Source organism: Poecilia formosa, unplaced genomic scaffold, assembly GCF_000485575.1.
Source record: "Poecilia formosa unplaced genomic scaffold, Poecilia_formosa-5.1.2 Scaffold38, whole genome shotgun sequence".
NCBI classification, from domain to species: Eukaryota; Metazoa; Chordata; class Actinopteri; order Cyprinodontiformes; family Poeciliidae; genus Poecilia; species Poecilia formosa.
In genome coordinates, this window is record NW_006799977.1 from 3,206,186 (window position 1) to 3,220,949 (window position 14,764).

Consider the following 14,764-nt stretch of genomic DNA (forward strand, 5'->3'; position numbering starts at 1 on the left):
ACTTTTTAACTTTTTTGTCCTGGACCAGTTACCTTTGCAACTCGACCGCAACTACAGATGAATGGGTAAAAATACCAACAAGTCATTAAGGATGTTTTTTCTATTGTATTTGATCACCTGAACCTTACATGTAAAATGCATGTTTTGTGAGTATTTTAATAGATTTACGAGCAATAAAAAGTTATCTAGAGTTGTTTATTTATTTGTGGTTTAAACAGGATATACTGTGGGTTACTTAGACTGCGTTATGAAATAAATGAGGTTAGTCTGACAAGCTCTGTAACACACTGTCAGAGGAAGTGCCTCTGTCTTGCCAGGCAACGCTGAACAAGACCGGAAGTTGAAATGTGGCTTTTCAAAATAAGGTTTTCTCGTTCTATGTACTACGGATTTGTATCTAAAATATGTGATGTAGTTGCTTATGGTTATTTTACATAAATAATAAGCGATTCAAATAATATGTCTCGGTAGTTTAAAAAAAAGATACAATATAAATTAATCTACATGAGCTTTATTCTCTGTATAAAATGACATTGACAACTTGATTTAGTCACAGTAAAAAAAAAAAGATTATAATAATTTACTTTGAGAAAGTAAATTATTAAATTTAATCAAATTGCATATTTATATACATATATGTACCGATTAGACATATGGTACATTTTGAAATCCCAAAAACAAGAAGCAGTAGAAGAAGAAAAATATAATTGTACTCCTTTCTACATATACATTTCTGTTTTCTCTGGTGTGTTTTAAATAAACAACAAGCTAGCTATTAGAGTAGACTGACTGGTTGTAACATCTTAAAAGATATGTGTAGATCCCTAATCTCTTATCTAATCTGTAATCTGTACAAATGCCTGTCTACTGAGAATGTGTGAAACACTTTCTATTCATCTCTAATTCCATAATAAAATTTTTCCCAAAGTTTTATTCATGTATGTACAACCTGGGTAAGATTCATTATGTAATATCCAAGCAACAATATTTTCATAAATTCGTTACAATCCAGTGGAAAAATTCAAGTCGATTATTTTGAAGGACTCAACCGGAAGTCACTAGCGTTACCGCTAACTTTGTGGTGGTGTACTTTTCGCATCGCAGGGAGGAGTCAGACGTTAGTTTCTTCATTAAAGTGGCATATTTATTGATTTATCGCCGTCTTTGCAGCATGTTTAGCTGCCTGAACCCATAATGTAGGTCGCGCATATCACTGACGTACAGCTATCGACGAGTTATCGTGTAATCTTTCGGCAGAAGACCGAAGGAAACAGGAAGGCGGAACAAGTAAGTTCGGGAAAGTGCCTTTCAACTGTGCGGTTTCGTCACCGTTTGATCAGACCGTCTCAGATAACTGATGTTGTTTCTGGTTGATTTGGTTGATAATTGTAATTGTGGGTATATAAGGTTTCTTGTGTATGATTATTATTATTATCATTATTATTTTATTTTTCGTTGTTGTTTTTTTGAGCAACAAGTCCGTGCGCGCTGTGCAGCGTCTAGAACAAACTTCACCAACAGTCGTCATGTGCCCCGCTGTTTTAATCTCCGGGGCTTTCATCCTGGAAAATGAGCTAAAAACGACACAAATCCGCATTGTTATGAGGGGGGTGGTGCTCATTCTTCAGACAGAGGGCTAAATAACGGCACTAGTGTGAAGTTGCGATGCTAAAGGCGGGTTCCGTCGTTTTAAAGGTTGTGCATCGTAAGCTTTCAGGGCTCTGAAGTAGGAAATGACTCACGCAGACTCCATGTTTCATCTTTAATGTAGAAGTAACGCTGTTTCACCTTAATTATTGACTTTACTTAACTTGTTTTGAATGTATTTGAAATTGGTGGCACTATTTTGTAGCCGATAAAGTTGGGTTTCGTTTTAAACATTTAACATTTTGAGGGAAGGAGGGGGATTCCTTCTTTTGCGCCCCACCTGTATTCATTGGAGACACAAAAATGCCATAACTATAATATATTTTTACACACAAATATTCATGATAATTCAGAATTGTAAACCCCTTTAGTGGTCATTTTAGTAGTTTATGTCTATTTTTGCTTCTTAAAAACACAAAAAGTGGATTTTTCTTTTCTTCCCTTCCCATATATGCACATTTTAATTTCTCAGTGGGTATTCTACAAACCTTGAAGTCTCAAAAAATAACAGCAACCGTGATTCTGATCCATATTTGAGATTTTTTTTTCCAGTGCAAAGTGATAAAGAATTTTCTCCACCAGGATCCATGGAGACGTTCCTATAAAGATAGTAATTTTTACAGCATGAAAATATTCCTGAAATCAAAAATAAACTGTGGTCATTGAGGCATGTCTCCTGACATCTGATGAAAACTGATTTTAAACTATATGAACAATAGTTCTGGGGTCATTTAGCGAAATCTGGGAAAAAACTGTGACCCAAAATCATGCTTAATTAAAAGATATATTTAGACGTGATAAAAATGTTCAACAAAAATCCTTTAGTGAAACTTGTCAGAATATTTCAGTTAATTGATCAACTAAAAGATCAAATTTATGAATACAGAGTTTTAAAAACTGTGACAGAATATTATAGAGAATATTAAACTATGAATTATTTTCTGTTTTTGATCTGCGATTTGTGCAGCATCTACCCCAAAAATGTTGAAAACATTAACAGGATTGACTAAAGACGAGAATAAAAAATAGTAAGTATAAAAGTACAAACTTTTTAAAATATTTGAGATGAAATCTGAAGTGGATAATAATGCTTAACTGTTTAATAACTAAAATCATGTAGAATCTTTGGATTCTGACTACTGGAAATTAATATTATCTTACTATAGATTACCTTTCAAGAAGAAAAAATAGTCTGAAAATAATAAATGTGGATGTTTTTGTATTTTGATGTGTATTTAGTCTGTTAATTCAATCCCAAATCAATGAGAACAGCAGTTTGATCTGACTCAGATTTGAACCAGATGAGTTTTCAAGCAGCTTTTAATTTGTTTGTGTGCGAAACAGAACGGGTTTGGACTATGGACCTTAGAGAGTCTGCAGCTTTATACAGTCGCCTCAGAAACAGTCAACTTTAAAATGAAGCCAATATTCAGATTTGTGTTTGAACTTTAGGTTTTATTTCTGTTGATGAGCCGGTTTGGGGCATCAAAAACACCCAGTTCTGTTCAGCAGTGTGAATTCACTGATCTGCTACCATTGACGTTTGTCACAAAATTACTTTTTTCTCTTAATCATTAAATGGATGAATGCACCAACCAACGGTGTGTGCTTTCCTGTAATTTACCCCCATCAAAAAATCTGAAGTCTTTATTCAGTTTTATAGTTTTTTGGGGTGAAATAATTGGCAGCAAACCTCAAAGAATTCCAAAAATTGGCCTCGCACCACATTTGCAACCTTATATTTTGCTACTTTAATGTCTAATCTGATTCTTATTTCTTCTGGATGCAGGTTAAGAAGCAGAAGCCAAACGGTTTGAAAACACTGAGGTCTGCAAAGGTTGTTTGCGCAACCTTTTGACTGCGTCCTCCTCCACAGTAAATAATTCACCAGAGGGATCCGTCGTAGGCGACCATGTCTATGGCCCTGAAGCAAGTCTTCAACAAAGACAGAACGTTCCGGCCCAAACGCAAGTTCGAGCCCGGCACGCAGCGCTTCGAGCTGCACAAGAAGGCGCAGGCGTCTCTAAACGCGGGCCTGGACCTGAAGCAGGCCGTGCAGCTGCCGCACGGCGAGGACCTCAACGACTGGGTGGCCGTCCACGTGGTCGACTTCTTCAACCGCATCAACCTCATCTACGGCACCATCAGCGATTCCTGCACCGACCAGACCTGCCCCGTTATGTCCGGCGGGCCCAAGTACGAGTACCGCTGGCAGGATGAGCACAAGTACAAGAGGCCGACCGCGCTGTCGGCGCCCAAGTACATGAGCCTGCTCATGGACTGGATCGAGGTACAGATCAACAACGAGAACATCTTCCCCACCAACGTCGGTGAGTCTTTGTTTTTGTGGGTTTTTTGTTTTTTTGTTTTTTTTGAGTTTCGCTAATTTATTTTATTTTATTCACTGATTTTTCTATATTTGCAAACCAACAAAGTAGTGTTAAATAACCGGATAAGAGAACGAATAACCTCAACAGAAATAAAATGAACATAAAAAACTAGGAGGTGTGCGGTAAGATGGATACATTCAGAACAAAGACAAAAAAACTGAAAAAAACAAAAGGGGGCGAAAAAAAAAAAAAAAAAATGGGCCCGTAAAAAAAAACACCCCGGAAAAAATAAAAAAACAACTAAAAAGAAGAAGGTCCCCGAATTCAACCCTTAAAAGCCTAAGGTTGAAGAAAAAAAAAAAAAAAACAAAAGAAATAAAAAAGCCTTGGAAACAAAAATGGCCCTCAAAAAAAACAAAAAAAAAAAATTAAGTGAAAACAAAAAAACAAAACGAAAAACTTTAACAAACAAGTTTTGGGAAGAAAAAAAAAAAAAAATGATAAATCATACAAATTGAAATAATTGAGGTTGTTTTAATTCATCATGTGATTAATTGATTTCTTGCAACAGACCTAATCTGTTCTCCTGTTTTATAGTTAAATATTGAAGGAATTGCTGTATTAAAATAAGGGACATTGAGTAAATTGTTTCTTTAAATTTGCAGATAAACCATCGTCTATGTTGAGTACAGTAACACTGGTAATAAATGTCAATTTAAAATTGCACATACACTTTCAAGCTGCAGTATGTAAAAAAATATGTATGAAACAGATAATAATAACAGCCATTTGCTGAAAGGGCAACATTAGCTCATTAGTTATTACTAACTATTAGCAGTAGCTATTAGCTACTATTGGCAGTAGCTAATAGTTAGTAATAAGGCCAAAAAACCTTTTGTCTGTAAATATATTCTACCCAGAAATAGTCAAGTGGCAGTTTTAGCTTCATACAAAATAAACAATGAAAAACTTTACATTTATTTTATTTAAAGGTTGCATACTGCAGCTTTAATTCTTCTGCATCACATCAGACACAAAATAGGCTAACATTAATGGCTTCCTAAATCATCATGATAACAAAGGATTACTATAATCTCGGTTTCTGAAAGCCTCTCCGTTTATATAAAAAGTAAATAAAAGACTAAAAACATTACATCTTTACTCCTCTATCTGTAATTTGATGTTCTTATAGTGAAGATTAATTTTGCTTAGAAATGCAGATTTGATATAAAATATATGGATAAAATATTCCTAGAAAATGCATGCACATTTTTAGTTTTATTATTCTCAACAATAACTATTAGCATTTAATGCATTCTGCATTATTATTGTAAATATTTACATATTAAATGAGTTAAGATTCAACAGTGTGACCTAACCCTATGAAATAATTTATACATTTCTAAAAAAAAAAAGTAAAAAAAAATTTGATGAGTGATGTAGAAATAATCAGTGTATATACTGAAAATGTAACAGTACGATTATTTAACTTATTATTTCTGAATCTGTGTACAGTAAACTGGTTTTATTTAGATATTCACATTATCCTCAGTTAAGTTGAATAAATCTGGATGAATCTAAGTTGTTTTGATCTTCTGCAGTCAAACCTTCATGTTAACCGTTTCATAAAACTCATATTCAACAGAAAATGAAACATAGAGCTCATTCAGCAGGGTAAATCAACCCATTGTGTCCTTATCCGCTCATCAGCAGCGCCTGCTCTTCACGTGTGGCCTTTGAGTTTCTGTGGTTCCCATCAGTCCGAACTCTCCGTTTATTCTCGCTAAACTTGAAGGTGTTGAAAGAAAACCACTTCCTCCTCTGCAGCTCTACAGTCAACATTTATCACCAGTTTCTTTTGACGCTTTTTCCACCATGAAGCTTCCTGAGACGAAGCCAAACGAGCTGAAGCATGGAGACAAACGGGTTTTCTAGTGTCAATAAAAATGTTTTTCTACAGGGTGTCTTTGATTGTAGCCTAGATAAGAGGAAAATTATTTTTGCCGCAGTCGCTTCTAATAGCAAAAATATAATTTAGAAACCTTGAAACACTAAAACAAGTAACGCAGTGGGAAAATTAAACACAATGTCAAAGACAGACAGTAATCAAAAGGAACAATCGCCTCAGATAATATTACAAATGCAGAAGGTTGAGATGAGATAATTTGCAGATTGTTTGTAGAGACAACATGAAAGTCGTTAATAGCCCTAGAGCTGCAATGGCCAAGTATGAGGTTATGGTTTAATGTTGTTTAAACAGAAAACACTGCTTGTTGTTTACTGTAGCCTAGTTTTACTCTGACTCAGTTACTGTGCAGAGAAATTGAGACCATGACGTAATAATGCAAGATTACGTTTACAAAGATCAATAAACTTTAAATTCTAATGAACATTTAACGCTGGAAAATAAACAAAACGCTTCATAAAGTTAATCATAAAGTCTCTGCAAACAAAATTGTCCCTCAAAAAAGGGCTAAAGCACCAGACCGAAGACTTTAGTCATCCAGTTTTTGGTAGAAAGAGGAAAAAAGTTAAATCATGCTAATTGTTGAGTTTAATTCATGATCCAATTAATTAATTGATTTTTTTTGCTTATTGCAACAGGCCTATTTATAATGTTGAATAAAAATCAAAATAAAGTTCAACCTGAAATAATCATCTGTAACCCAAACTCTGGTGCAAAAAGCAACTTTTAAAAATAACCTGTGGAAAAAAATAAATAAATAAAATAGTTGTGCAATCCAAAATATGAAGCGTTTGTATTTCAAGGCTGGATTTATTAGATTACCTTCTGCGTTTCGCATCGCAGACGTTGAGGATTCGGTAAATCCGCGGCAGTGGCGTTCTCGTCTGGACGTTATTATCTCTGCATGTATGCATGGCCTCTGCTGCGGCTCAGCAGCTGACTTTACAACAGAAACATCCAGGCAGTGGATTAAAAAAATGGGTCACACCATGCCCAGTGCACTATGAATAGAAACCACCGCTGATGTGAACTACTTCCTGCTAATTTTGTCAAAGCAAACTGCAGTCAGACGAACAGAAAATGTAACTTTTTACTAGGTAGTTTGTTGTGAACATGTTTTATGTTTGGTGCAGACAGTAAGAAAGAGAGTCTCTCCTTCTGCTGCTCCCCCAGGTACTCCTTTCCCTAAGTGCTTCATGCAGGTGGCTAAGAAGATTTTGTCTCGTCTGTTCCGGGTGTTTGTCCACGTCTACATCCACCACTTCGACCGGGTCTCCCAGATGGGCGCCGAGGCGCACGTCAACACCTGCTACAAGCATTTCTATTACTTCGTCACTGAGTTCAACCTGACGGACCACAAAGAACTGGAACCCCTGGTGAGTCAAACACACCTGGACCTGAGCAAACTAAACACCAGAGAGGCTTCAAATGGGGGCAAATCAGAGAGCAAACAACCTAATAAATAATAATTACAGATCCTTGTTTTAATTTGATTTAATTGGTTAAATTATATTAAAATTTACAAATGAAGACAAGATTATTTTCTAAAGGAACTTTCATTTTAACATTAACTTAAAAATCTGTATGTCTTAGATAAAAAAGTAAAAGTATTATGTGGAAGGAATTTGGGAAAAACAAATAATTAAAATCAAAGCTTTAGCGCCCCTAGCGGTGAAACGGCGTAAAAGCACCACCATTTCACAACATACCTGAACATTTGATTCTTTTAGTACATCTAGGTAATTATATGATATTCATGATATATATAATAATATATATTAACAATATATATCAATAATAATGTGCTAATATAATATAATATTATAATACTACTATTATCTCAGTATTTAATTTCCCTTTGGATTAATGAAGTATTTTTAATTGAATTTGAATTATCTATTATTATTTAAATAGAGAAAATATTGTCAACAACAAGAGTCATTGTTAAAGAAGATGGCTGTTCAGAGAGATCTATTTTTGGAAAGTTGAGTGGAAGGAAAAACTTTAAGGCATAGATTTGTAAGTACCTGGGAAAGCCACAGTCAAAGTGTCCTGAACTCTGGGTAAAGAGGACTAGACTGTTGCTCAGATGCAATCAAATCAGGCTTTTAATTTGGAAATCAAGGTCGTAAAGAAAGTGGAGAGGCACACTCTGTCTTGAGGTTCGCTGGAGCTTTCAGAATGATGATTTGGGGCTAAATCGTCTGCTGGCCTAACACATCCAAAGCCAGTGAAGCCGTTTCCTTCTGATGGTGAGTTTTATGGGGATGAAAGAACCGATACATAGATTAATGACCATGATAGAACTGGAGTGGAACGAGAGCCAACCAAGTACTGCTCAAATAATCAATAGTAGGCTTAGTTGGCTTAACTGAATTCATTAACTTTTTTTTATAATATGCTGGTTTGTTGAGATGTACCTGTTGTGTCATAGTGAGTGATGGTAAAAATAAACTCCCTGCTGTTCAGCTTGAATGAGAAAATCTGAATCATGCAAAATGCTCTGTGCAGCCAAAAGCAAAAACATGTAAATTTCCACCCATGAAGGTAAACACAGCAGCTCTGCAGACTGACTCGTTTTCATACATGTTGCAAAAACAAACGTTGGGACATTTTATTTGGGTTTAAACTAAGGTTTTCTCTCAAACAGTGCAGTTTTCCTGCAGCCTTACTGAGCATGCTCAGACTGAAGGCCCCTCCCCCCTCTGAGGAAACTGTTTATGGATTTAAAGCAACATGATTTGACATTTCTCGGATCTGCAAAGTAGGTCTCCCTGATCAGATTGAGTTTACAGAGCTGTAAACTCAGAGCTTTAACCTTTAACCTGTTTTCTGTTTTTGATCCATCGACGTCTTTTCATGTGATCAAGGTCTGGAAAAACTCGGCTGCTTCAAAATCAGGACTTTATTTCACCACCTTGGAAGATTAACAATGAAAAATGATTTTAAAAAAAATTATATTATCTGTTTAATCACACATGTATGTTTCCTGCAGTGAATAGTTGAGAAAAAATTTTATTTTAGCCTCACAGAGTCACCATGCTGACCTAATTCAACCAATCTAGAGGGGAAAATGCACCTTAAAAGTAATAATTATATAAATTCTTTACAATATTTTCACAATTTCTTATCAATATTTGCATGCAACATTAACTGGTTTTAGCTGTTGATTGATACAAACTTGCAGAATAAAGAAAAATCTTGTTTTTTGACTAGAAATGAAAGAACGAGATGTTTAAAGCAGCAATTAAGCCAAAACTGTACAAAAAATGTTCTACCCAGAACTCCTGAAGTGACATTTTTAGATTCACCTGCTTCAAAATAAATAAATCTGATCTGTAAAAATAAATAAATCTCAGATTAAGCTCCTGTTGCTCTCCATCTATTAATCAACAGATCAGATGTGTCGTTTAAGTACACTTGATCATTTGCAGCAAAGGAATGCTATAATTTTAGCCAATAAAATGTTTATTTTCTAATTTAAAAAAGGAATTAAATAATTTGTCTATTTGTAATTTTATGTGTTTCTACTATTGCATGAAATAGGTTTCAGTAGTTGAATAAAAAATCAGCAGAATGGAACAATTTCTTTAAAATAAAATATAATCAGTTGTACTCAGAAAAAATGTAGCAATACTCTTGAACTCACACATTTAAATTAATTTATGCCTTGAAAATTAAAGTTTTTTTTTATTCTATTAGAGCTTTATTAGGAATTAACTTGTTTTACTGGTGCAGCTCAATAAATCAGAAAATCATTGAAAAGTTAATTTATTTCAGAGTCAGCCATTAATACTGATTATATGTAGCGTTTCTAATAATCGACTCGCTGTTTGTTTCCACAGAAAGAGATGACTGCTCGAATGTGCCACTGAGGGATCTGAGGACACGCTGGACACGTCCATCCGTCCATCTCCATGACTGAATCAGAGAGAGAAATGGGAGCAAAGAAATCCAGAGTCTATTTTTATATTTAAGTACTGTAATCTATTTTATCCACATTCTTTAGGTTTTCAACAAGAATGTTCTCGTGTGAGGCAAACTATTCCTTTAAAAAAGAAAAAAAAAACAAAAGAAAAAAAAGCTCTTGCAGACATGTTATCAGACCACAGTATTAAGAGGCGTATGTTTGTGTTCATGTTTTTCTATTTTATTTCAATTGTTCCACCAGGCTATCTCCTTCCTCTCGGTTTAAAATGATCTGAAATTAGATTTTTATTTCTGACTGTAAGTCTTAAAAATCACTATGTTGTTACATTAAAGTGATTTCTAATCTGTTTTAAGTGGAAGTGGTTTGTTTGTGTTTACATCAACACTGACTGGGTTCCAGCAAAGTTATTATAGTTAAACTAAAACTGACTGAAGGGCAAAACCTGAAACTGGGAAAACATTTTCTTTAACTGAAATAAATAAAAACAGTAATTAATGGGGAAAATGATTATACAACTTACTGAAATACAGATATAATACTCCTCATTTTCCTGTTTATTAATCTATTTTTTTCAGACTGACATGAAATTGATTTTTTTTATTTACTTTTTCCACACAAGCAGTTTACGTCAGTTGTTAGCAAATTATGGCACTTTATGCTCCTCGCGGCGGTACTTAAAACTGTCCGTAAAATGGCGACAGCAAAAGCTGGGACAAAGTGCCAAAGTCAGATGATTGTTCCAGAATAATTTAACTGAAAATTGGTTATATAGGTATAATCACAATACTTTGACTTTTTGTGTTCTGCATCTAAAAATTTAAGTATAAAACAACTCAAACTAGTACTATAACTAATAAAACTAAATAATTAAAGCTGCAGTAACTTTTATAAATGTTTTTTGAATGTATTTTTTTAAAACTGTCTCCATGTCATGTCATATAATGTGAGATAAAATGTGGAAACATCGATCTCCACTTCTGTCATCTATTGCCATTTGAAGAAATGCAACGCTCCAGAGCTAAAACAACCAATCGGTTCCAGGAGGAGGGACTTAGCGTTGTTAATCATCCTCATGTACTCGCTGCTAAATGTACTAATGGCAGAGAAACAATTTGTCGTTACAGAAAAACTGTTTATCTGTGTGGCTATGCTAACTAGCCTTAGCATTCATAACATTTAAGCCATCTGAGAGCAAGGGGGTAAGAGGATGAGATTTTGATTGACATTGCTAAGACCCGCCTCCCAGCTCTGATTGGTTGTTTTTAGTTGGAGCTGGGAGATGGCAGAGGAGCTCAATGTTTCACATTTCAGTTTTTGGTAAATTATCTGTCTTCTACCATATTGTCATGATATGGTAACAGTTTAAAAACATGCAAAAATATTTTTTTTAAATAAGTTTCATATTACAGTTTTAATACTAATAAAAAACTAGCAACAAAATACAACTAAACTATAATGGAGGGAAAAAGTTTCTGTAAACAAAATTGTCCTTCAGAAAAAGGGCTAGCTGAGACCAAAACTCAAGACTGAAGACTTCTGTCATCCAGTTTTCTGTAGAAAAAAAATAAAAATACTAAATCATACAAATTAAAATGATTGAGTTTGTTTTAATTTATCATGCGATTAATTGACTTATTGATTATTAGGTTTACATGCTGCATAGCAGCAGGATAACTCATTTTTATTTTAATGTTAAACCATTTAAGTCACAACTTTCAAACTTAAGGCCCGGGGGCCAAATCTGGCCCGCCGTAGCTTTTTTTGTGGCCCTCTAGACTCCAAATTACACCAGTAAGTCCCTCCAGTTTTTCACAACCAATCCGTAAAGTTAAAAAAATCAATAGATCCTCTCATTTGTTCTGATTTTACAGCAAAATTTTCTCAAAATTGGTCAAAATATTGGGTTTACGTGACTGCTATCAGTCTTATTTGATGTCAAGTAATAAAAAGTCACATTTAACAGCATATATAGGCACCAATATTTTAAAATTTCCTTACAAATATTTCTAATTTAGCACCACAAAATCTATTATTTTGATTGCCAAACACCACAAAAGGAATCACAAAATCCTGGAGGGACTGAGCAGTGTGAAGATATTATGCCTTCAGTTGTAGTCTGCTTGTTTACTGGTCTGTAAAAAAAAAAAAAAAAAAAAAGTTATTGAATGCGGAATAAACAGCTGTTTAACAGTTTGATGGGTTTTATCTATGTATTCTGGCACAATCGGCTTTTTAAGAACATTATGAATTTTGATTTGGCCCAAAATGAAACTGACTTTGACCCCCTGATTTAAGTGGATGCGTTGGAACCAGTAAATGTCTGCCGGCCCAGACCAGACGCTACCAAAGCCGGGTTCTGTTTCACTCCGGTTCTCAGATGTCCAACCCGCCGGTGTTGGTTGCTGATAAGCTTAGCAGATGAAGGTCACACGAGACCTGAGCCTCACGCGACGTGACAAGCGCCACATGTCCTGAAAATAAAAAATAAAATCCACGTCCTCAACCCGCCGCTAGGGGGCTCCAGACACCAACACCTGCCTGCATCCAGGGAAACCCAGTCACCTCTCTGCTGCTGCAGCGTTTACAAAATCCGCCCATTGCGCCTGTTATAGGCATGAAGCGCAGACCTGATCTGGATTAAGCTGCTTATGTAAGAAACAGGGCAGACTGTACTGTGATGGAAACAGAGGACAGTTTGTTGTGAATGAACTCCGCCTGACGTGACCGGGTCAACCGCAGTAACAAGAGCAACAAAAACATCTAGTTGGATGGATGTGGAGGCACTTTTCTGCTTTAATTAAGCAAGTTGCATAAATAAGAGGCAGTAAGTTTGAAAACAAATCATTAGGGACGCAGCTAGTAATTATTTTTGTAGCTGATTGTTCTGACCATTCATTAGATTTTTTAAAAATGCACATTCTACAGATTTTTCATTTCAATATTAATGAAAAAGACGCAAATAAACAATTCAGTTACTTTTATAAATAAGAAAATAAACATTTTATAGCCTAAAATGCAAAATCATCATCCCTTAGTATATGTTTGATTATTTAGATAAATTGATTCATTTTTGTACTAACCCGTTGCTAATTGGATAACAAAATAGGACAATTAGAACCAAAAATGCCACTTGAGGAGCTTTAGGTAGAACATACTGATAGATAAGGGCTTTTAAAAATTATTAAAATGATTTTTTTTGTACAGTTTTAGCCTAATTACTGCACTGAATAAGTTATTTTCTCAGAAGTTGTACTGTTTTTGAGTTTGTATATTCCAGTTAACAATTAATCAATTGCTAAATTAGTTTACATTTTTTTCAGCCCCACAAAACATGCAGCATAAAATAGCGTTACATTTTGCATAAAATAGAACTTGTTTCTGCTAAAGAAGGACGAGAAAGTGTAACGCTTCAGTGAAACAAAATTTAAGATAGACCTGAGCATATTCAACAACAAATATGTTCTAAACACACTAAGTCAAACATTATTTAATGGTCTATCTTTATGTTTCTTTCGGGATTTTGTGTTTCCGGGTAAATTTGTTTAGTCTTCTCAGCGCTGGCCTCCTTCAGTCAAATTAAGCAATTGAATTTTATATTTTGCTTATTTCATGTTGTATTAAACCTTTTCTCTTTTTCCTATGGAATGTAATTTAGAGTAATTTATTAAAATAAAAAGTTAATAGATAGAATAGTATTCATTTGGTGGACATGTTTTAGCTTCTGAAGACTTTAAATATGATAATAGGGGCTCAAACTTGATACGATTCCATTTGCTAGAGAATAAAATATATTATCCTTAGGGTGTTGTTTATATGGGCACTAATAATAGTAAAAACTATAAGCTAAAGAAACAAATTGCATCCAAGTTGCATCAGAAACCGATTTAGAAACCGAAAGACAGTCATCCCGGGAGATTCCCAGAAACCAAACTGTACAGGCGCAGAAGTAAAGGTGTGATTCACACCACAACCACTTCACTCATCCATATATCAGTGTCTTTTTGTTTGTTTTGTTCTTTTTGTCTCCTAAAATCTATAGGATCTTCTTCACAGAGGAGAAGGTGGCTAGCTGAAAACTCCTTGTTGTAATGGTGGTGTTTATGGTACTTTTATGCTTAAGGATGTATGTTTTATTTTCACAGTGTTTCGTAGTTCTGTGGCTAAATACAGAAACACAACATCTGTATGAGGTGTGGATTATTGAAACCATTGCAGCTACACTTGTCTATGATTTCACTTTTGGGTGATGTAACCCTGAGACGTGGTTGCACTATATCAGCATCAATCTCACCTTCCAACGATTCAAAGATTCGAGAAATCCAAACAACGCACAACCTTGAAGGGGTTGTTTGCTCAAAAATGCTGAATCCCAAAAAATAAACTTACACCAGGTTTTTCTTTTGTGCCATCTGTCAGAACAAAGCTACAGATAATAATATTAGTTTAAGGACAGCCAGCAGAGCTTAATTTGACATTGCTAACTATATTTCGGCTGCAAATGATTTCATTATTAGTCAATCTCACTGCAAAAACAATAAACCTTACTAAGTAATTTAATCTAGTTTCAAGTTCAAACTTGAAATAAGACAAAACTAACATACAACTAACTTTTACATAAGAGCTCATTTTAAATAAATAATTCCTTACTATTGATTAAAAAAGGGCCACTGACAGATTATTTCACTTATAAAAAGACATTTAATCTGCTAGTGAAACTAATACTTCTTCATCAATATTCTGGATTATTTACTTCTATTTATTATTATTTTAAGTGTGCTAAGATATTTTGGACTAGAAATTAGACCAAAAATACTTTATTAGAAGTTTAGGGGAAAAAAAGCTGAGGCATGCAGTTGAACGGTAGGCATATTTTTAAGATTTCAGGCACAA

The 14,764-nt window shown here is 34.6% G+C and overlaps 1 protein-coding gene across 1 annotated transcript; it reads left to right on the plus strand.

Annotated features, from left to right (window-relative positions):
• Nucleotides 1-1,052: 1,052 nt before the first annotated feature.
• Nucleotides 1,053-10,226, plus strand: LOC103137274 (MOB kinase activator 3A). The gene is made up of 4 exons (XM_007550942.2): nt 1,053-1,287; nt 3,437-3,977; nt 7,117-7,319; nt 9,789-10,226. Exons 2-4 carry the CDS (start codon nt 3,560-3,562, stop codon nt 9,816-9,818), a joined length of 651 nt encoding a protein of 216 aa, XP_007551004.1. The 5' UTR covers nt 1,053-1,287; nt 3,437-3,559; the 3' UTR covers nt 9,819-10,226.
• Nucleotides 10,227-14,764: the final 4,538 nt, after the last annotated feature.

Excerpts from the sequence above, each read along its gene's own strand:
- LOC103137274 (XM_007550942.2), top strand. The coding sequence starts at position 3,560 with ATGTCTATGGCCCTGAAGCAAGTCTTCAACAAAGACAGAACGTTCCGG. Across the intron at positions 3,978-7,116 it reads CATCTTCCCCACCAACGTCG|GTACTCCTTTCCCTAAGTGC; the intron begins GTGAGTCTTTGT and ends CTGCTCCCCCAG. Across the intron at positions 7,320-9,788 it reads ACAAAGAACTGGAACCCCTG|AAAGAGATGACTGCTCGAAT; the intron begins GTGAGTCAAACA and ends TTGTTTCCACAG.